General features: G+C 43.4%; 10 protein-coding genes across 10 annotated transcripts; 4 read left to right on the forward strand and 6 right to left on the reverse strand.

Annotated features, from left to right (window-relative positions):
* Positions 1-2,224: 2,224 nt before the first annotated feature.
* On the reverse strand, positions 2,225-3,529 carry SAMD00019534_124220 (hypothetical protein; the record flags this gene model as incomplete). Its single annotated transcript, XM_012892366.1, has 2 exons — positions 2,225-2,397; positions 2,563-3,529. 2 exons carry the CDS (start codon positions 3,527-3,529, stop codon positions 2,225-2,227), a joined length of 1,140 nt encoding a protein of 379 aa, XP_012747820.1.
* Positions 3,530-4,290: 761 nt separating this feature from the next.
* SAMD00019534_124230 (hypothetical protein) lies at positions 4,291-5,838 on the reverse strand (the record flags this gene model as incomplete). The annotated part of the gene is made up of 1 exon (XM_012892367.1): positions 4,291-5,838. The coding sequence occupies one exon, from the start codon at positions 5,836-5,838 to the stop codon at positions 4,291-4,293; it is 1,548 nt and encodes a 515-aa protein (XP_012747821.1).
* Positions 5,839-6,212: 374 nt separating this feature from the next.
* On the reverse strand, positions 6,213-7,433 carry SAMD00019534_124240 (hypothetical protein; the record flags this gene model as incomplete). The annotated part of the gene is made up of 1 exon (XM_012892368.1): positions 6,213-7,433. A coding segment is annotated over one exon (1,221 nt), but the record flags the coding sequence as incomplete, so codon positions are not given.
* A 991-nt stretch (positions 7,434-8,424) lies between these two features.
* On the forward strand, positions 8,425-9,672 carry SAMD00019534_124250 (hypothetical protein; the record flags this gene model as incomplete). The annotated part of the gene is made up of 1 exon (XM_012892369.1): positions 8,425-9,672. A coding segment is annotated over one exon (1,248 nt), but the record flags the coding sequence as incomplete, so codon positions are not given.
* Positions 9,673-9,781: 109 nt separating this feature from the next.
* SAMD00019534_124260 (hypothetical protein) lies at positions 9,782-13,642 on the reverse strand (the record flags this gene model as incomplete). The annotated part of the gene is made up of 3 exons (XM_012892370.1): positions 9,782-12,946; positions 13,018-13,194; positions 13,268-13,642. 3 exons carry the CDS (start codon positions 13,640-13,642, stop codon positions 9,782-9,784), a joined length of 3,717 nt encoding a protein of 1,238 aa, XP_012747824.1.
* Positions 13,643-13,996: 354 nt separating this feature from the next.
* On the forward strand, positions 13,997-14,809 carry SAMD00019534_124270 (hypothetical protein; the record flags this gene model as incomplete). Its single annotated transcript, XM_012892371.1, has 2 exons — positions 13,997-14,369; positions 14,439-14,809. Coding segments are annotated over 2 exons (744 nt in total), but the record flags the coding sequence as incomplete, so codon positions are not given.
* A 121-nt stretch (positions 14,810-14,930) lies between these two features.
* Positions 14,931-15,881, reverse strand: SAMD00019534_124280 (hypothetical protein; the record flags this gene model as incomplete). The annotated part of the gene is made up of 3 exons (XM_012892372.1): positions 14,931-15,035; positions 15,102-15,298; positions 15,353-15,881. The coding sequence occupies 3 exons, from the start codon at positions 15,879-15,881 to the stop codon at positions 14,931-14,933; spliced, it is 831 nt and encodes a 276-aa protein (XP_012747826.1).
* A 547-nt stretch (positions 15,882-16,428) lies between these two features.
* Positions 16,429-16,915, forward strand: SAMD00019534_124290 (hypothetical protein; the record flags this gene model as incomplete). The annotated part of the gene is made up of 4 exons (XM_012892373.1): positions 16,429-16,520; positions 16,610-16,652; positions 16,718-16,813; positions 16,880-16,915. The coding sequence occupies 4 exons, from the start codon at positions 16,429-16,431 to the stop codon at positions 16,913-16,915; spliced, it is 267 nt and encodes an 88-aa protein (XP_012747827.1).
* Positions 16,916-17,024: 109 nt separating this feature from the next.
* On the reverse strand, positions 17,025-19,088 carry SAMD00019534_124300 (hypothetical protein; the record flags this gene model as incomplete). Its single annotated transcript, XM_012892374.1, has 4 exons — positions 17,025-18,137; positions 18,247-18,372; positions 18,442-18,830; positions 18,902-19,088. 4 exons carry the CDS (start codon positions 19,086-19,088, stop codon positions 17,025-17,027), a joined length of 1,815 nt encoding a protein of 604 aa, XP_012747828.1.
* A 645-nt stretch (positions 19,089-19,733) lies between these two features.
* SAMD00019534_124310 (hypothetical protein) lies at positions 19,734-20,257 on the forward strand (the record flags this gene model as incomplete). The annotated part of the gene is made up of 3 exons (XM_012892375.1): positions 19,734-19,790; positions 19,877-19,958; positions 20,031-20,257. Coding segments are annotated over 3 exons (366 nt in total), but the record flags the coding sequence as incomplete, so codon positions are not given.
* Positions 20,258-20,265: the final 8 nt, after the last annotated feature.

Consider the following 20,265-nt stretch of genomic DNA (forward strand, 5'->3'; position numbering starts at 1 on the left):
TATTATTAAATAAATATTTACATGATAGTATTAAACTTAAGGTATCCATTGCTTCTCCTTCAAGTTTTTGAACAATATCAAGTAGAATCAACTTAGGTAATAGATCCAATCTGTTACAGTTAATTTATTATAATTCATTCTTTTATATTATATTTATATTATTATTTCTATGATTGATTATGAATAAATGAATGAAAGAATTGATGAAGAGGGGAGAATAAATATTGAATTAATACAGATCTGTTTCAGTTCAGATAACACAGATAAATAATTTTATTATTTAAATTTTAAAAGTCCTCCATTGTGATAAGATGATAAGATGAGTGCTGTAGATGAGTCCAATATTCTACATTCATGTTCATAGTATATTGTTGTGCCTGGTTGAAACAAGGTCAATATCTTCCACCAATGATTCCTGAGTTCATTAGATTTAAACACTCGACTCATTGGCGATGTTTCAATGTTAACATTACGAAGTGTATTGTTGAAGGGTTTGTCATCCAGTTTGAGACTGCGTAAATCCGTCTGAAGATACTCCAATTGTTGGAAGCGTGGATATTGTGGTGTAATGTTACAAAGATGTCCAGAGTGGATGGTCAATCGTGTCAGTGTTGTTGGTATCGATTCAAGTTCGGGTGTTTCTTGAATGTACAAAGTTAGATCACGAACAGTTGAAGGGATGAATCCAACAGGTAGTTTACGAGTGATGTACACCGTCATATTGGTTGCGCTTGGTGGCAAGCGAGGGTTTGTCTTTGAACGTATTCCAAACACAATGTCTATGACACCATTGGGGATGCAACCAGGCTCCAATATTGCCGCCTGGGCATTGAGTTTGATGAGGGTTGTTGGCAATGTGCCTGGTAATATTAGACAGAAAAACCCAGGTATTGAGAGGTCTGTCAAAGAGAGTGTATGCCAGTCGAATCGTGAATTGAATGACTCCATGTGCAGGGTTGCCAGACCCTTGGGCAGGACATCTGCGGGTAGTGAACGATTAAGGTATGGAAGATCAAGATGAACAAGGCTCTGGGGAAAGGTTCCGGGTAATATTGGTTCATTGAACTCCTCCAAAGTGAGACTGGTTAGAGTGCTAGGGAATATGCTTGAATCAATTGGTTGATCAAATTTGCAGTTGATAGACAATGTGGACAAGAATGATGGGAGTGTCTCTTTCAGGTATATTGGACTTATCATCACATTTTGCTCCTTGTAATATATTTTGAGCACCCCAAGTGTGGCGGGTATTGATCCCCTAGACAATGAGTTGGTGCAGGCTGCTTCTAGTATTACATGATTGACTGATGGTGGGATCACTCCAGGTTTCAACAATTCACGCTGATCATAGATGGTCAGTGCCTTGATTGAAGAGGGAATAGTTCCATGACCAATGTTTCCAGAGATAACTTTTAAGGAGAGTTTGATCACTGAGTCTGGTATACTGTCGGGTGCCACATCACGGCAGAATAGTGCAAGTGTTGAAACTGATGAAGGGATCACACCTGGACCAAGCGCGTCTTGAGGTCTATCAAGTCTAAGTGTTGTGACAGAGTGGGGAATGACACCAGGCTTGAGTAAGACGCCAGGTAATGATCGACAGTCCAATGAGAACTCAGTCAAGGTGTGAGGAAGTGACTCAATGTTCATGCGATGTGTAATACATTGAAGTTTGAGTGACCTGAGAGAGTGGCTGGGTAGATGTGCAGATGTCAACGTTTGATAGTCTGTACAATCAATCATCTGTAGTCTATGTAGATTGGTAATCTCTGTCGGATCTACTCGTGATTCGCCTGGATTAGGTTGTATCATGACCTTATCAGTCTTGTTATATTGACCTTTAGTACCAATACCAAATCTGAATGGACATGTAAATTTGATCCTCTTCATCATCATATTTAAAGTATTATTACTTATCAATGAATAACGTTGATTGTATATATGTTTACATGATAATATCAAACATATTATATCTAAAGCAATGTAATCAAGATGTTTAAATATACAACGTAATATCATCTGTGACATGTTCAATATATTTGTATCCATTATGTTAACATATATTATGTATCTGTATCTGTATCTCTAACTTTGACTTCACTTTGAATGGTGACCCCTGAACATCACACTCACTTCCTTTTTGTTTCCGCTTCCCAGTAACATTGGCGCCACACCTTTATTCATTCTCGAGATGTCTCGTACTTGTATAATAATAATAATAATGTTGTTATCTGTATTTGAGAAGTCCTCCATTATGACTTGATGATAGGATGAGTGCAATGGATGTATCTAGTATTCGACATATAATGTTCGAATGCTCACCATTGCCCCAGTTGATGATGATGAATGTACCAGGTTGGAACATTGTGAATACCTTCCACCATTGAGTCTTTAGCTCGTCTGTACGATGATCAATGATGACATGACGTAGTATGTTGTTGAAGGGTGTTGATCCATGTTTGATATAGGGCATGGGTAACCTTAGACTGCAGAGTTGATCGAGTCGTTCAATCAAACATAGATGTGAAATAGAGGTACAATTACCAATACGTAGACTTGTTATACTTGTTGGTATCGAATTGATGTTTGGCTTATTCGTAATGCTAATGCTTAGGTCTGCCACAGATGATGGAATGAATCCAATGGGCAAGTCAATGCATTCAAACTCCAACTTGGTGACGTTGGGTGGAATGACTTTGATGCTGTATCCTGCCAGATAGGAACAAACAAGGTTCTTCACACTAACTGGGATGGCATGGTCATGTATCAACAGAGCCGAGCGAACATTTAGAGTGATTAGATTGGGTGGCAATGTGTCTGGTTTGAGCTCTTGGTCAAAGCGGGGCAGGTAGAGGTCGACCAAAGAGGTGTGAGTATGCCAATCAAATGGTTGCTTGAAGTCGTTCATGCGAAGAGTGGTCAAGCCTGGCGGTAACACATCCTCATCCAGGGGCAAGTTGAAGCGAGCCATGTCCAAATGAAGCAAACTCTTGGGAAAGAAGGTTGGATGAAGTACATCATCGAACTGATCAATCACGAGTTTGGTGAGCTTGCATGGGAACATTGTTGTTGTCATTGTTGTTGTTGTAGTTGTGGGGAACAGGATTGAGTCCCGGCCCGGGCTGATCCTGAAGCTGGTGAGGCGGGTAGGGAGTAGCTCGTGGAGGTTGTCGGGGAGGACACCATGACGCTCAATAATGAGCTTGTCCAGTGAGTCTGGAAGGGTGCCCTTGATTAAGGTGTCGAGGTGATAATCGATCAGTTTGATTCGTCTCACTGATTGTGGGATCGTTCCGGTCATCATCATCATCTTGGACTCACTAGATCCAAGTAAAGTCAATGACTTTACAGATGATGGTATGATTCCAGGATTGATCACTTTGGAATCTGGTGCAATGAAGAGCTTGGTCACAGAGTTTGGAATGCATGTCAGATGGACGGGGCAGCAATTATGTAGTTCAAGCGATGTGACTGATGGCGGGAACACTCCAGGCGTCAGATCTTCATCGGTCAAGTTGATGGCGAGGGTCATCAAATATGGTGTCTCTTGCAAGGCGCCTGGTCTGAGAGTGACGCCTTTCTGATAATTGGAATGTATCTTTAGTCGCGTCAATGTAGAGGGGAGTGAATGAATGTCGACAGGGCTCCATCCAAGTGTGATGTTGAGGGACTTGAGATGGGGCGGGAGCACAGATACAGTCAATTGTGGTGTGCTTGGCGTTGTGATGATCGTCAAATCATAGATATTCCTTGAGGCCAAGCTGCTAATTTCTAACAATTGTAGGACTCTGACTCGTCGATAGTCGATCGTTTGAGTTGTGAGGTCATTGGTGATTGATCGTGTACCAACACCAAAACGGAAGTGATTGGTATCATTGCAATGGGAATCATCGACCAACCTTGTCGGAGTCGATGTACATTGATCAATGAATTCGTTACGTCTCCTGTACATGCTCTTAAAAGTTAGCGACAAACATACAATGTCCATCACATTGTCAAGACATCTGACAACATCGAGTATGATCAGATGGGGTAGATCTACAAAGTAGTAACATCTACTCTCATCACTCATTTTGTAGTTGTTATGTGATTGATTGATGGGATGTCAAAGATTAAAATGAATGAGGGAAGGAGGAATTTTAATGTTTGATCGTTTGATTGGAATAGTTCCAGTTTCGTTGATGATCAAGTGTGATTGAGTGATCCCAGTGAGTAAGTGGAAGATTGATCATTGATCATAGGGGTGTGAGATGAGTGAGTATGGAATGGTTCCAGGTTGGAATGTGGCCATCACTACTGTCGGAAGTTGAAAAGTCCACCAATGTGTTTAGGTGATAGTATGAGTGCGGTTGAATGATCCAGAATTCTACAGACGAACATTGGTGAGTTTAAGGTGATGGTTGTACCTGGCTGGAACATGGTGAAGGCTCGCCACCACTTTTCCTTTAGCTCTGGCCATTTATATTCTTCAACGCCTGTTGAGGTAAATATCTTGACACTGCGAACATTGTCTTGGAATGGCTCCACATCATGTCGCAGGGAAGAGAAGTTGATCCTCATACTCTTTAGAGACGTCAGACATTCATACTGATAGTCCATATTGGATGAGCAATGGTACAGGTTTGTGAGTGATGGAGGTAGGCTACCCGCTGCTGGTCTGACAGAGGTGTACAGCTCAAGGTCTATCACGGATGGTGGTATGATTCCATCTGGTATTTTGTCGCCACCAAATATGTCCAACTTGGTCACACTCGCTGGGATTACCTGCATGTTGTCGGTATGGTTGAACTTTAGGTGCTGCAGTCCGTTTGGTAGACTGCCTTGTTGAAGCTCGACAGTACTCAAAAACAGTGAGCGAAGGGTCGTTGGAAGGGAACCGGGTTCGATTAGTCCCTGGTACCTGTCTATCGAGAGACTGGTCAATGGTATCGTATGCCAATCGAATGGACTGCGATAACTGTAGAGGCTAAGTGATGTCATGCCGCTGGGCAGGACATTCGCCAATAGTGGTTGGTCGTAGGAGAACATATCAAGATGTAGGAGGCCCCTGGGCAACGATGTTGGTGTAAGTGGCTGGTTGTACATTCTCAACGACAATCTGGTCAGGCTCCTGGGCAACATTCCCTCCACAATGGGTTGGTCGTAGCGTGATGCGAATGACAAGTCTGTCAAGTTGGACGTTGGCAGTATTGTGATGAGGTAGGCCGTGCTGAGCAGGCCCCTCCTAAACTCGCTGATTGGGTCGGTGGGGAAGTTGCCAAGTCCACTCATCAGTGATGACTTGTCGCGGTAGTGCATGATAGCCAGACGTTTGACTGATGACGGTATTGTACCAGGCTCCAAAGGCTCGTAGTGATTCATGATGGTCAACTGTGTGACTGATGATGGGATTGATCCCAGCATGATCTTGCCATATTCTACCTCGACGGTCAACTCTGTCACTGAGTAGGGTATCAATCCAGGCTCGATATCTTGTTTCTCCAGATTCAATCTGCATTTGATCACTGAAGGCGGGATGACTCCAGTCGCGAGGGGCAGGTTATAACTTGTGAGATAGAGTGATGTAACTGAGGATGGGATGACACCGGGTACGATGGGACATGTGCTGCGTGTGCCACCCTGGCGATCGATGTTGAGCTCGGTCAACGACGATGGCAATGATCCCACGCTCAAGGCACGATACACGCGTCCAAGTGAGAGTATCTTGAGTGTGGATGGGAATGACAATGAGGACAAAGGTAGCTTGACATCGAGGATAGTGAGTTCAAACATGTTGCTGTTGGGAAGAGTGGCCGGGAGAGGTTTGTCACCTTTGAGCTCAAGTATTGTACGATCATTCATTGAGCGAGTTCCAACACCGAAGCGGAATGGACATTGAAATGGTGTGTTCCAACTGTCTTTTACGTTGAGTGTCATTGCGCGTGGACCAATAAGATCATGTCTTTTCAAATACATTGGATTACAAGTGAGTATCAAACATATTGTATCTGTTGCATCGTCCAAGCATCGCACGATCTCACGCACAATCAATAGAGACATATCCAACAAGCCATGCTCTTCATCGTGTACCATTTTACTATTATTGTTATCTCTTTGCAAGTATGTAGAATGTAATAACAAAGATGTTCGTGACACGAAACTTTTGAGATCCCCTCTTTGGGAAGGGCGAGGGTTAGGGCAAGGGTAAGGGTGAGGGTAAGGGCAAGGGTTTATTTTTTAAAGAAACCTCCTAAGTTGGAAACTGGAGATATTATGAGTATTGTTGATCGGTCTAATATCCTGGATACAAATAATAATTGATTATTGTACTTTTGATTGACTTCTATTGATATTGTTGTACCAGGTCTGAACATTTTGAGCAATTTAATAAGGTATGGTGATGATGGTTGTTGGAGATCTTCCAAACTTATGTTTTTTGATGATGAAGTGATCAAGACTGTACGTATTGTTTGATTGAATGAATGTCTATAAGGTAGATTAAGTTGAATAAGATTGGCATAGTCAATCTTTAGTCTTTCTAGATTGGCAAATTGATGAATATTTTGTCCAATGTTTAATCGATCATTTTGGTAATATATCTCTAGATTGGTTATTGAATCGTTGGTCTTGGAATTATCAACATATTTCTTTAGTGCGTTCGTCACAGTATGATGTACCAAATAATGAATATAAGGTAATGTATTATTATTATTATTCCTGCTGTATACTTTTAAACTTGTAACACTATTTGGAAGTAATAACTTCATCGCTAGATCCAAATATGGACATGAACATGTGATCTCCTCTAAATTACCATCACTAGGGAAACTATATACTTTGGGTAAAGCATGCTTAGCATCCAATATCTTGAGAGTTGTTGGTAGTGTATTGGGAAGAATGAAGTCATTGTATGTAGTGAGGACCAGGTGTTCAAGTTTGAGCTTGTTCCATTTGAATGTTTGATTGAAATTGTCCAAATGAAGGTATGTTAGGCTCATTGGTAACACCTTATAGCTGAGTGGGAGATTGTATGAGTGCATATTAAGATGTGTAAGATCATTTGGAAATGCTCCGACTATCAATATATCGTTGAATGATGGCATAGATAAAAAAGTGATTGAATTGGGCAAAGTACCTGGTTTGATTGGCTGAGTGATGTCTCCATCCAAAGTAAGTTTGGTCAAATATTTTGGAAGTATACTCTTTAAGTGATTGCAGTTGGTGATTATTCCATTCAATGTTAGAGTGTAGACTGAGTCTGGAATTGAACCAGTCTCAAAGTTGTCAAAACTTGTTGTCTGAATATATAGTGTATCAACTGATGATGGTATCAATCCAGTTGTCAAACTATTTTGTCCAATGATTGATAGTGTTTTGACAGAGATTGGAATAGTCCCATTTTGGAGGGGTCCTGATGTGACTTCGATTGAAAGATTAACAACTGACGAAGGAATGGTTCCAGGTGTAATGTTCTCACATTTTATATTCAATGAGGTGACAGATTGAGGTATCATTCCATTAATAAATATACCTTGTTCAACTATCAACATTGGAATGTCAGTGGCAGAGTCTGGTATTGAATGAGGCATCATACTTTGACATCTTAGATCAAGTTGAGTAGTTGATTGAGGTATTACTCCTTCAATAATTGAAAGACCAGGTGCTTGAATACTGAGTAATATGACAGAATTTGGAATGATTCCAGGTTTGATTGATTGACTCCATCCATTCATATTTAAATTGAGACGTGTAATAGTATCTGGTAAAGATTCAACGATCACATTTATCGGAGTAGTAATTGATATTGTCAAATAATTAATGTTCTTTGGTATTGATGATGATGTGATTGGTTGAGTGACATTGCTCATATCATCAATACGTAGTCGTTTTACACCAATACCTTGCTCGACAACCTCTGCCAATGTTGACTTCTTATACTTGCTAGTGACCAATAAAGGTATATCATCATTATCTTGTTGGATTGGTTTCTGATTAAGTTGAAATGGACATGGTACATGCTTTCCCCAACCATCATGTAACCATAGACTAGATGTTGTTGATGATTGATTAATTATTATTGATTCTTGTCTAGTATATAATGACTTGCAAGTAAGTAATAAACATAATGTATCTAAGGCATCATATTGTAAATGGTGCACAATGTATCGTATGACTACAATTGGTAAGTTTAACAAACTAATATCATTATATGTTGTTAACATGTCTCTCTATGTACTTTGAATATATTATTTAGTGAATGATTGAATGAATGATTACATCATTATGTTATTGGATATGACTTGGATGTTATATATACCTGAGGTGACTGATGACCATCTGATCACCATAATTAGGTGATTGAGTTAAAAGGTAGTGACCCTTTCAAAAACGTGAAGTCTTGTGAACTTCTCTTCATTCTTCTTTCTTCGTTTATTCATTTATACATATAATTTATATATTATGACTACAAGTAGACCTCCCACTACATTTGTTAGGAAGACAGCATCGACTGCACCTGGTGGTGGACAGCTACCTGCGACAAACGTGGCAAAGAAGCTGCCTGGTGGCTGCAAACTATCGATACATAATGGCAACTTGCTGACTTCGACCGGACTGCATGACCTCGACGAGATACTTGGCGGTGGTGTACCCGTTGGCAGTATATTGATGATAGAGGAGGATGTCAACAGCAGTTACTACATGTTCTTACTCAAGTACTTCTTGGCCGAGGGTGTGGCGCAGTCACACGGTGCCTTCTTCACGTCCCTCGTCGGACTTGACGCGTTTGAAGTGCTCAACAAACTACCCGCAAGATGCACACAGACTGAGGTGGAGGATGACGACGAGGAAGAGAAGCAGGCCAGACAACAAGCAGACGCAGCAGCAGGAGGTGGAGGCAGCGACGGACTAAAGATCGCCTGGAGATACCAGGCCTATATCGACGCGGAGAACGCGAGAAAGAAGGAGCGATTGGCAAACAACAACTTCTGCCACTCATACGACTTTACGCGCAAGATGAACGTTCAATCGTTCGTCCCCGAACATCTGCACACGTTGACATACTCTTCACAGGGCCAGGCCGCCGGCGCCTCGCCCTACCGCAACCTTTACATCGAGATACAGACATTGGTCAGGAAGTACAATGCCGAGGCGGCCGCGACATCAGAGAGTGGAGGCGCCCCACGCATCCTCCGTCTGGCGCTTCAATCATTTGCCTCGCCACTATGGTCCAATGACGTCGAGGGCATGGTCGAGTTCCTGCATGCGCTCAAGGGACTGCTGCGCTCGTCGCTCGCCGTCGCAGTCATCACGGTGCCCACTCACATCTACCACTCATCGTTCGTCGCCAAGATGGCGCATCTATGCGACAATGTCGTGGCGATCAATTCATTCACCGGACTGGGTGGCGAGACCCCTGCCGCCTTTGCCGACTACCTCGGCCTGTTCAACATCAAGAAGATTGCCAAGCTAAACACACTGGCGCTGTCCTACCATCCCGACATGCTCAACTACGTTTTCAAGATGAAGCGCAGAAAGATGGTGATCGAGACTATCCATCTGCCGCCCGAGCTCAGTCGCGCTGGCGACTCAAGTAGCGCAGCAGCAGCCGCCGCGGGCAAGGACCTGGTCAGCAAGATGAAGTCTGGAAGCGGGATGCTATGCTCGACTGGACCCAACAAGCCAAGTCCTATCGACTTTTGATCAAATACATCACTCAATGGCTGCCGAGTGCACCCTTGTACATTCGCTAATCGTCTACTACATGAACGCACGCGCCCGAAAGCACGCTCTTTATTGGACACTACTACTTCACCTTGCTCGCTTGAACGAATGATGAAATGGTTGATTGCTTGGGGTCGACAATGGTCTTGGCCTTCTTATGAGATCGCCCGCTTGGGCTCGCCTTCTTTGACGCCGCTGGACTTGTCTTCTTGTGTGCGGTCGATGCTGGGGTGGCGATGGCTGCGGTGTTGGCTCGCTTGTTTGGTGTTGTCGTCGGTGTTGTATGTTGATCGGTTCGGCGTTGCTTCAGCCTAGAGTTCTGTACAATGACTTCGTCGTCGTCGTCCTCCTCTTCCTCGGTCGAAGCTTCGTCAAAGAGGTCCGCTGTCGTCTTCCTCTTTAGACTGCTATGTATGACTGTCGCGCTTGACTCCTTCCTCTTTCGCTCGCGCTCCCTCTCCTTGCGCTCTTGCTCGACCAACTCAATCTTCTTCCTCAGGTTCCTCTCGCGCAACTTCTTTTGCTCGATCTCCTCCCGTGACTCCTTTATGCTCTCCTCCTGCGATGGTTGATGTGATCTCTTCTGCTTCTTAAGAGGTGATCTGCCTGTGTCCTTGTCGCCCATGTCCAACCCGTCAAGGTCTGTTGCAGACTCGTCGCCGTCGGACTTGTCGACACCGTCCAAGTCAGTGACGGAAGGAGTGAAGGTCTGATGACTGGTCTTCTTCTTCTTTAGCACCACAGTATCATGATGGGGCACCTTCTCCAACTTCCTCTTGACGTTCCAGCCATCCTCCGTGTCGACCTCGTCTTGATCATTATCATCTGGCTCGGCCATCTCCACATCCTCGCTTGGCTTTGGTGGCGCTACAGGAGTGGCCGCACTAACTCCACTACGTTCCAGTGTATCCTTTGAGCTGTTCTTGAATGTTTCGACATTGCCTTTTCTCTCACTGCCATTGTTCCCATTGCCATTGGTTGTGTGTTCGTTCTTATTCTTAAATTGCTCCAATTCGTACCTGTGTTGGACCTCAAGCATCGGGTTATATTCAACGTAGTCTTCAGTGTCGTAGTCGTGGTCTTGATAGTCGTGGTCGTTTGAGTGTGGAGAAGATGCTTGTGGTCTGGGTGGAGGGTGTACTGGGATGTAGATCGATGCTGCTGGTATCAAAGGACCCTTTGGCATGTATATGCTTGCGTGAGGTGGAGCTGGTGTTGGCTTTGTTGTCGACTTTGTGGTCGTGGTCGTCGTCGTCGTGGATGTAGTTGCCGATGGTTGTGGTTGTGCAGTTGTTGCGGCTGATGGTGATGGCACTGGAGCTGGTACGGTTGGTTGTGTTGATGGCTGTGACCAACTGCCTTGGTCTACATCGTCATCTTCAATCACCATGTGATTGTTGTTTGTTGGTTTGACGGGATTCACCTTGCTAAAGAATCCGTCGATCTTGGCAGACTTGGTTGTGTCCTCGGTGGACGACCTCTTCTTCTTGTGTGGCTGCACGGCAACTTCTTCATCATCATCACTGTCCGTAGCAATCCTTGTGAAGCGTGGCTTGGGTGGCCACAGCTCATCACCTTGCGAGGGCATGTCAAGATCATCCAAATCATCCTCAATGTGAGCACCATGAGTCTTCTTCTTATCTGTTGCCAATGTTGCTGCTGTTGTTGGTTGTGGATGTAGCTGTGGTTGTGGCGTGACATTTGCGGGCTTGGTCGCTGAATGGATGATTGGTGAGTTTGAGGCTCGTGGGAAGCGAAACGATGATGAACTGGCACCAGGTGCTGTCGTAGATTGAGATGTTGAGGTCGAGGTCGATGGGGCTGATGACTTGTGGCCGCCAAAGATCTGAGGCTGTTGATAAGTGAACTTGTTTGAGGTATTGCTGGTTGTAGTATTCGCGTTGTTGAGTGGACTCGTCGTGCTCGTCGTAGGTTGTTTGATCGTTGTACTGCTCTTGCTTGTGCTCATTGTGGCGCTCGTGTTCGTGTTCGCGCCTGTGTTCATGTTCGCACTTGTGTTGGTGCTGTTGGCGCTTGTGCTTGTACTTGTGCTGGTGGTCGTACTCTTGGTCGGTTGTTTCGTTGACATTGAGCTGATGTTGATCATAAAGTCATCGCAAAGCCCGCTGGTGTCTGGCTCCTGTGACAGTTTCTTGGAGGTGGTGGTACCTGTGGTGGAGTCGGGCGATGGCTTCTTTCTTAGTCGACCCGATGATGATTGCGATCCTTGTGAGCTTTCGATTTCCTCAATGTCATCCTGTTGAGGTTGCTGTGATTTCGTCGAAGTGGAAGTGGAAGTCGTTGCTGATGTCGTCGTCGTGGTAGTCGCTGGTTCTTGTGCTTGAGCTTGAGGTTGTGCTTTGGGTAGTGGCCGACTTGAAGAGGAGGATGAGGTTGTGGTCTCTTTTGCTTCATCATCAGACTCCAAGTCGATTACAACACTGGGATTGTCTTGTTTGGGGGCAGGAGGTGTCGTCGTCGTTGTTCGTGTTGTATCTGATGGCTTGGGCTGTTGTGATCTTTGAGCAAAGATATTTTGCTGCGGTTGAGGTTGCTGTTGCTGTTGCTGTTGTTGCCGCGAAGAAGATGAATGATTGAAAAAGGTGTTATTGTTGCTGTTGTTGTTGTTGGTGTTTGTGTGATTGTTCCTTGCCTCCGATGATGCGTTGGCCTCTGCTGATGTGTTTGCGCTGGTGTTATTGGTGTTGGTGCTTTTGTCTGTCTTGTGAGTTGATTGTGATTGAGTGGCCATCGGTTTGGTTGACACTGGAGGTGTTGGTTTTGGTGTTGCCACGAATGGCGGGATAGTTGGCGCAGGTTTCCAAGATGCAGTTGTTGTTGGAGTTGGTGTTGGAGTTGGTGTCGTCGGTGTTGGGATTGGGATTGATGCCGCTGGCGTCGCAGGCTTCTTTGATTGTTGCAACTTGGTGAACCAATCCTCAAACGCATTGGCCGCAGGTATTGGAGCGGGCGTGGGTCGACCGATGTGCAGTGTGGGTCGCGCTTGATGCTTGGGGAAGCGAAGTACAAATCTTCGCTCACAGCCTGAGAAGCTGCACTTGACTTCCGTGCCATCCTTTGCCATGAACCTGTGTCCAAGCACATAGACCGATAAGCAGTATGTGCATCGCACCATCGCAAACAACTTCTGACATCTAAAGCACACCAACATTGTTTGCGATTGCTCGAAACCCGTATGAACAGAAGTTGATAGCGCGTGAACAGCTTGGCAGTCTGGGCATTTGGCCTAGATTCATGATTGTGTGAGTGACTTGATTGATTGAGCAAGCGATCCGAGCCCATTGATTGATTACGTACTGTATAGTCTGTTGCAGGTAGAGCACTTCTATTCCTGCTCGCGAGACTCGTTAGCTCGATGTTATATTTGTTCCTCTTGTCAGTGTCGACCAATATATCCTTGGCGGTTGTGATCTCTTGAAATGCTTGTTGTGATCCTGGTCCCTTGTTCTTGTCAGGGTGCAGCAGAACGACAAGCTTGACGAACATGAATGAATGAGTTGAGTAAGTATTCATTCATTCATTCAATGCATGAGGCGGACAGACATACCTTTCTATACTGCTTTGAAATATCCTGTTCGGTACAGGTTTGGGGAAGAGATAGCTTGTCGTAGTGAGTCTTGGCGTTGATTACTCTTTTGATGATCTCGAGTTGCTCGGCCGTGACTTCGACCTGCACCGATTCAATAGGTTGTATGACAACTGCATTGCTATTGCTACTCAGTGGCACTGATTGTTGATGTTGTTGTTGTGGATTTTGTTGTTGACGTGACTCTGCCTCTGCTATCAATGTATCTATACCATCTGTTGGGAACATTCGTTTGGACTTGTTGAACAGACTCTGTGCACGTACATAATTCGACTCCTTCATACAAGTCTCGCCCATCTGTCTAATGCGCAATGCTTCATCTTTGTTGCACTCCATCAGTCGTCTGTCAGTCAGTCACTCAATCTGTCTGTCTGTCTGTCAGTCACTCAATTGTTACTGCTTGCTGCTTGCTGCTGGCTGGCTGACTCTTGATTGATTGATTGATTGAATATGATTGATTGATAAAGTTCTCACACAACATGTGATGTAGTATGTTGTCGTTGTTGAATGAATATATATATATATATGTATGTACAAGTACTAGTTGTGCTTTTGACGAATGTTGCGAGTTTGAATTGGCGCTAACAAGGAACACAAGTTGACAACAATTTTCAAAAAGTTGCAACTTATTCGAAGTCGTCGGACTCATTCAATCAATTAATCTCTATCTCCTCAATAATATAACAATAATATACAATGTCAGATACAACAACTACAAACAAGAATAGTAATAGTAAGGGAGGACAATTCGTTTCAACGACATTCAGAAAGAAATGGGCAGATGAGGAATATGAACAGAGAGCAAAGGATAGAGAGGCAGGTCTGATAGGTGATGGAGAGGTGGCAGTGGAACAGAAGAAGACATTGATAATGCCAGCATCGGATACACTCACTCCATTCCAAGCAAGATCAGAGGATCTCAATCTTGTCAAACGTATTGGCAAGGCCAATGTCATTGATGGCGTCACTCCAATGAACAATCAAGGTGGCTTCTACTGTGAGCTATGTGACTGTCTAATGAAGGACTCTGTAGGATGGCTAGATCACATTAATAGCAAGAGACGTAAGTACCTACATGGTGTCAATCAACTCATAGGCTCACTAACTCATTCATTCAATCAATCATACTAAGACAATAGGATGGAGGGAAAGAGTATGAGAGTGGAGAAGGCAACGTTGAGTCAAGTGAAGAATAAGTTAAAGGCAAAGAAGGATGAGTTGAATGCAAAGAAGGCATTAACTGAACAGGAGAAACAGAAGAAGAAGGATGAGGAGTATCAAGTTATACTTAAACAGATGGAGGAGAAGGCCGAGCAGGAGATTGAAGAGAAGAGATTGGCAAAGCTGAAACAACGTGAACAAAACAAGGCAAAAGCGAAGGAGGATGCAGAGATCGAAGCACAACTAAAGAAAGAGGAGGAGCAAGAGGAGGAGGAGGACGAGGAGACAGCACAACTTCGAGCGATGGGATTGCCAACAAACTTTGGATCATCAAAGAAGAATAAATGAATGAAGGCGCGAGCTTTACTGAGTTGATTGAATAAGTCGACTGCATCCTTGGTGCGCCAACAGTAGGTATGTTGTTTGGACGTGGCCACACATTGGGCCGTCCCCATCGCATGGGTTAGATTCTTTGTCTAACACTCTCATCCACCAGAGCCAGCAGATCCTTCTTCTCATTCTCAAGGCGTAGCATGTCCTCCCTGTAGCCTTGTATCATGTCGGCATTCTATATCATCATGGTTATATGGATGTTAGGGCCTCTCTCTCCCTCTCATTCAATCACAAAGCTTACCCTTTTAAGCTCCTCATCACGGTCAGCTATCATGGATGCCTGGCTCTCACTCCTCTTCTCTGAGGCTACCTTGTCATCAACAAGCACTTGTCTGTCCTTGGTACACTCGGTCAATGCATGTTGCAACTCCTGGATCATCCTGACATGGTCGGCACGCTCCTTCTCCAAGTTGTTCTGCAAGGATGATACATTGGTAACTGATTTGGATCAGTTTAGTCAGTCAGTCAGTCAGTCGGCCAGTGTATACATACATATATCCTTCAGGTTCATGTACTGTTGCTCAATCTGCTTGACTTGCTCATTGATACGAATAAAGTTACTCTTGTATTCGTCAAGGTAGCGGTCCTGCAACTCCAGTCTCTTTTGGAGGTCATCGATGGTCTCTTGTTGCTTCTGATTGGATCGGGCCAACTCTTGGCTCCTGGCATTGTTCTGGACGACCATTTTGTTGAGGAATCCATCTCCTTGGCCACAGTCTTGTTGTTGTTGATTGGCTCCACCCATCGATGATCTCTCACGTTGTTGTAACTTTAATATTATTGATTCAATCTCAACAAAGCTTTGTTTAAAGTTCTTCAACGCCATTCTCAAACTGTTCTTGTTGCCTCCTCCTCCGCCATTTCCACTTCCAGTTGGATCACCAACTCCATTGACACCTCCAACTCCAATTCCTCCACTTCCAATTCCACTTCCACTACCAATTCCTCCAATTCCATCATTAATGTTATTATTATTACCATTATCAGATGTGGAACTTGTGTTTATATTGTTATTGTCCATTAATAATAATAATAAATATATAGTTTTGTAGGTTTATATTAATTAATTATTAATATGATTGATATTTGTTGTTGGTGGATAATGAACACAATCAATGGTGTCACTATGTTATAAGCGTATGTATTTTTTGAATTCTATCCATCAACCTATAATTTCCTAATAAGGATATCACTACCATAATAGTATAATGATGTGGGTGTAGTGAGTGATCACACTCTCACTCTTTCTATATATTTGTCAATCAATTATTAATGAATACGGAGTTCATGTAGGTCTCAGAATGGAATCCAGAAGCTGGTCCGCAAGGCAATGACCCCAACTTGAATAATGATCGATCCAAGTCGATGTGGCTCCCAAAAAGCTTGATATTTTGCAAACTTTTGGACCTGTACCCCAAAGATCTCTTGCCTGGTACTAGTACGCGAGAACCTGTTAACCAAGGTAGGACGCCAACATTGAACATTCTAACAAACATTCATTCATTCTCACACAAGTGTTACAGTTAATAATTATATAAATAGATACTACACAAATAAATAACAATACAATGACAGACTTTGAGGAAGATTCATCATTCAAGCCAGATGCTACATTCACAAACTCAAGACCAAAGTGGGTCGAGGACGTAGCCGCTACTTCGTATGTTTATTACTTGCTCAATCATTCATTCATTCAATCAATGGTACTGACCCATTCTATTCAATCAATCAATCATATATATATATCAGATGCACAAAGTGTAATACATCATTCACTCTTTTGAACAGAAAGGTATGACATGTCACCTTGATCAATCAATCAACATGAAGTATTAAGTGACTAACAACACAATTTAGCATCATTGCAGGAGATGTGGACAGGTGTTCTGTCAGAAGTGCTCTTCGAACAATGTCAAGATTCCACAGTTGAACTACAACTATGTACCAGTGCGCGTATGTGATCCATGTTATAGAACAATCACCATGTAGTCTAGACTTTCATCAATCATCAGCCAATAGCAAAAGCAACAGCAACAGCATCAACAACTTATGTAAATATAGTATAGAATGAAAGAATGAATGAATGAAAGAAGACATATACATGTCCCCCGCCAGCGCTATATTGGTGTCTTTAGAGTAGAGTACATAATGGTCAGTGGACTGATCAGTCATGACCCAGTATCGACAGTGACAATGCCTTGTTGAGCAACGTGTTGGTGAAGGAGTCATCGCGTATCGACAGTGACTGATGGTAGAGATCGATGGCTTCTTCGAACTGACCCTGTAGATGATGTGTGAAGCCCAGCGCAGTGAATATGGACGCGTTGTTTGGTGACAGTGTCTGTGCGATGCGATAGTAGTGCACGGCCTTGTCAAACTGTCTGGTCTTGCGATAGCTGTGCGCCAGGTTGAACAGCGTGGCCTCCATGGCCACCGTGTATCTTGGTTGTTGCTGGCGTCTGGCGATGGCTGACATTGACGATGACGACGATGACAGCAAGGACGAGTTGTTGTTGATGTTGTTGTTGTTGTTGCTGAGCGATGAGAGCGCCGAGTTCTTTGTGGCAATCTCCAGCGACTTGAGGAAGAACTGGATGGCATTGCCAAACGTGTTGTTCTTGTAGGCGATGACGCCCATCTCGTTGTAGACCAGGGGGTCGTACGGACAAATGTCCTTGGCTTGGGCAAGATACTGCTCGGCCAGATTGAGGTTGTGCACGCCAATCAACTCCATGCCGATGCAAAGCAGGGGCAGGTGAAGGCCGGTGAGCAGGCGGGAGGCCGTGCGATACGCGGACATGGCCTGGTCATGCTCGCCCTTGCTGGCAAAGTAGTGGCCAAAGCCTAGCCAAGCGGCGCCGAGCTTGGGATCGAGTGTGGTCGACTTGTTGAAGGCCTTCTGTGTCATCTCGCTGTTTTGTATCAGATGGTAGTAGCACGCGATGCCATACCATGCGATGGCGGGCTGCGTGTGATTCTCGATCAGCTGGTGGCACGTGTAGAACAGCTCGTTCTTCATGGCCAGCTCATACATCGAGGAGAGGTGCACCAGCAGACATGTCTGATTGTTATAATACTTGTCCTCCTTGAATATACTGTTGGTGATGTCGTATGCCTCCCTGTAGTGATACTGATAGAAGTAGTACTCTGCCAGTGATGATCTACAATCATTGCTCTGTGCCAGTGTCTGGCTCAACGTCTCATCGCCACAATCCATCCTAAGGAATCGGCTAATGATACTATTATTATTATTATTGTTGTTGTTTGGTGATTCATACTTTGGATTGATTGATTGAGTGATTGGAACAAGGTGGAATGAGGGAGGGAGGGTCAGCCAATGATGTCCATCCATCACTCGATTGGTCACATGACCTCGGATACCATACCTTCTTTAAAGATGTTAGGTACAGCTCTTGTAACCATTTGTCTGATCGAGAGAAGTTCAACAATGCAATGAGCTCCAACTCTTCAGAATAGTTAAGTATATGTCCATTGATCAATGCTTCGAATGCCTGTTAGGTATGTACGAGGTCAGTGATTGATCGATGGTCTGGCATGTTCGCCCTTGGACATCACCATACCTCATAGTTCTTATAATCTTGCTTCAATGACTTGATATACCAGTACTTTGACTTCTTCTGATTGTCCATGGCCTCGTAGATCTTACCACGAAGCATTGACATCATTGATGACATCTGTATTGTATTGTTGTTGGTCGTGGTAGTTGGTGTATCCTCAACGATATTGTATTGCCTGTACATTGATTCATCATCCTCGCCAAGTATTTGAATGCATTGCTCGTAGTCGCCTTCGCCCAATCTGAACTTTGACCTTGCCGCCAGATAGATATGTTTGCGCTGTACACCAGATGTCTTTTGTCTCATAAACTGTTGCAACAAGTATGTACATCTCTTGTACTGTCCATCACTAAACAAACAATTACACAACATATACAAGTTCTCAGAGTATACTACATTATCATTGTTTGGTTAGTATCATTTGATTGATTGATTGATTGAATGAGTGCACTTTATAGCATACCATTTGGAGGTGCAACCAATGACAATTGCAATAACTTGTCAGCATAGTATATCGCTGTTGTATATGAGTGTCTGTGTAAGGCTTCAACAATCAGTTCACCAAGTTGATTATGTACCGCTGTTGATGTTGAAGTTGATGTTGAGGTGTTGTTGCTGCCACTGCCACTGACTCTATTGTCCATAGACATCCTATTATTCTCTTGTTGACTTATCTATGTACGTATGTATGTTTGTTTGTTTGTATGTATGTTGTTGAAGTGCAATGAATGAAGTTGAACAATGAATATGTTGGAGGCGCCAAATTTTAGATGTTTCCGATCAATCCTGGATCGAAACTTCCGCTGAATGTTGGAAATACATCAAACATGCCATCTGATTGTGAAGACCGTCTTGATCATAATAACAATGAACCAAATCATTAACTTAATATCTCTATCTATCTATCTATCAAAGTATATAAACATTGTTGGGGAGTAATGAAATTGAAATGGAACATGTCGACATGATGGCTAAGAGTGGCGCAATACTAATATTTGTTTAGAACCCACACGAATATCTCTCCATTCCCGAAGTCATCGACAAGGTTGTGGTTGTCTTGTCCTCGAGTCATAGAATGGACTACCCCCTACAACTAACAAACTAACAACTGTTCGGGGTTGTAGAGTCGTGAAGGCTCAAGGGTGAACACAACACACAATACTCTTTAACACGTATTACAATAATTCATTAGATAGAGATAGAGATAGAGATAGAGATAGATAGAGAGAGAATATACTTATACACAACAAATAGAATCGATTAATTATTGATTACAATAGGACAATGATTTGAGGATGAGCAATTCTAAACTTTGGGAGTACTCGTTGCTTGACTGCTGCTCAGTACCTTTGGTATGCATTGAAATTATGTTGACATAAACAACAAACAGGTTATTAATTAATGAATGAATGGAATGGATGTACCAATGAATATATAGATATCTCTCATAACCTGTACACTATGCCCTTGTCAAGTTGCTAGACAAAGAGCAACTCTACATTCTGACTTTGGTCTATCTGGTATGTTATAAGATTGAGACATGATTATAATTATTGTACTAATAATAATACATTGGCGATGTTGTAATGTAGAATGCCTGTTTACATTCTGTTGCCTACCATTTGCAGCATGTAGAACTCGTGCCAATATACGTAATAGATATGATATACCTGGTAGTATGATTGGTGACTGTTTATGTATGTGTTATTGTGGTTGTTGTGCAACTGTACAACAGACCAGAGAGTTGGAGGTCATGGGCGACAAGCCCGCCGGACTATTCATGCCACGACCAGACAAACAAAGGAGTAGTGATGGTGTTTAGTCCGC

The sequence above is a fragment of the Acytostelium subglobosum genome (assembly GCF_000787575.1).
Source record: "Acytostelium subglobosum LB1 DNA, scaffold: scaffold42, whole genome shotgun sequence".
NCBI lineage: Eukaryota > Evosea > Eumycetozoa > Acytosteliales > Acytosteliaceae > Acytostelium > Acytostelium subglobosum.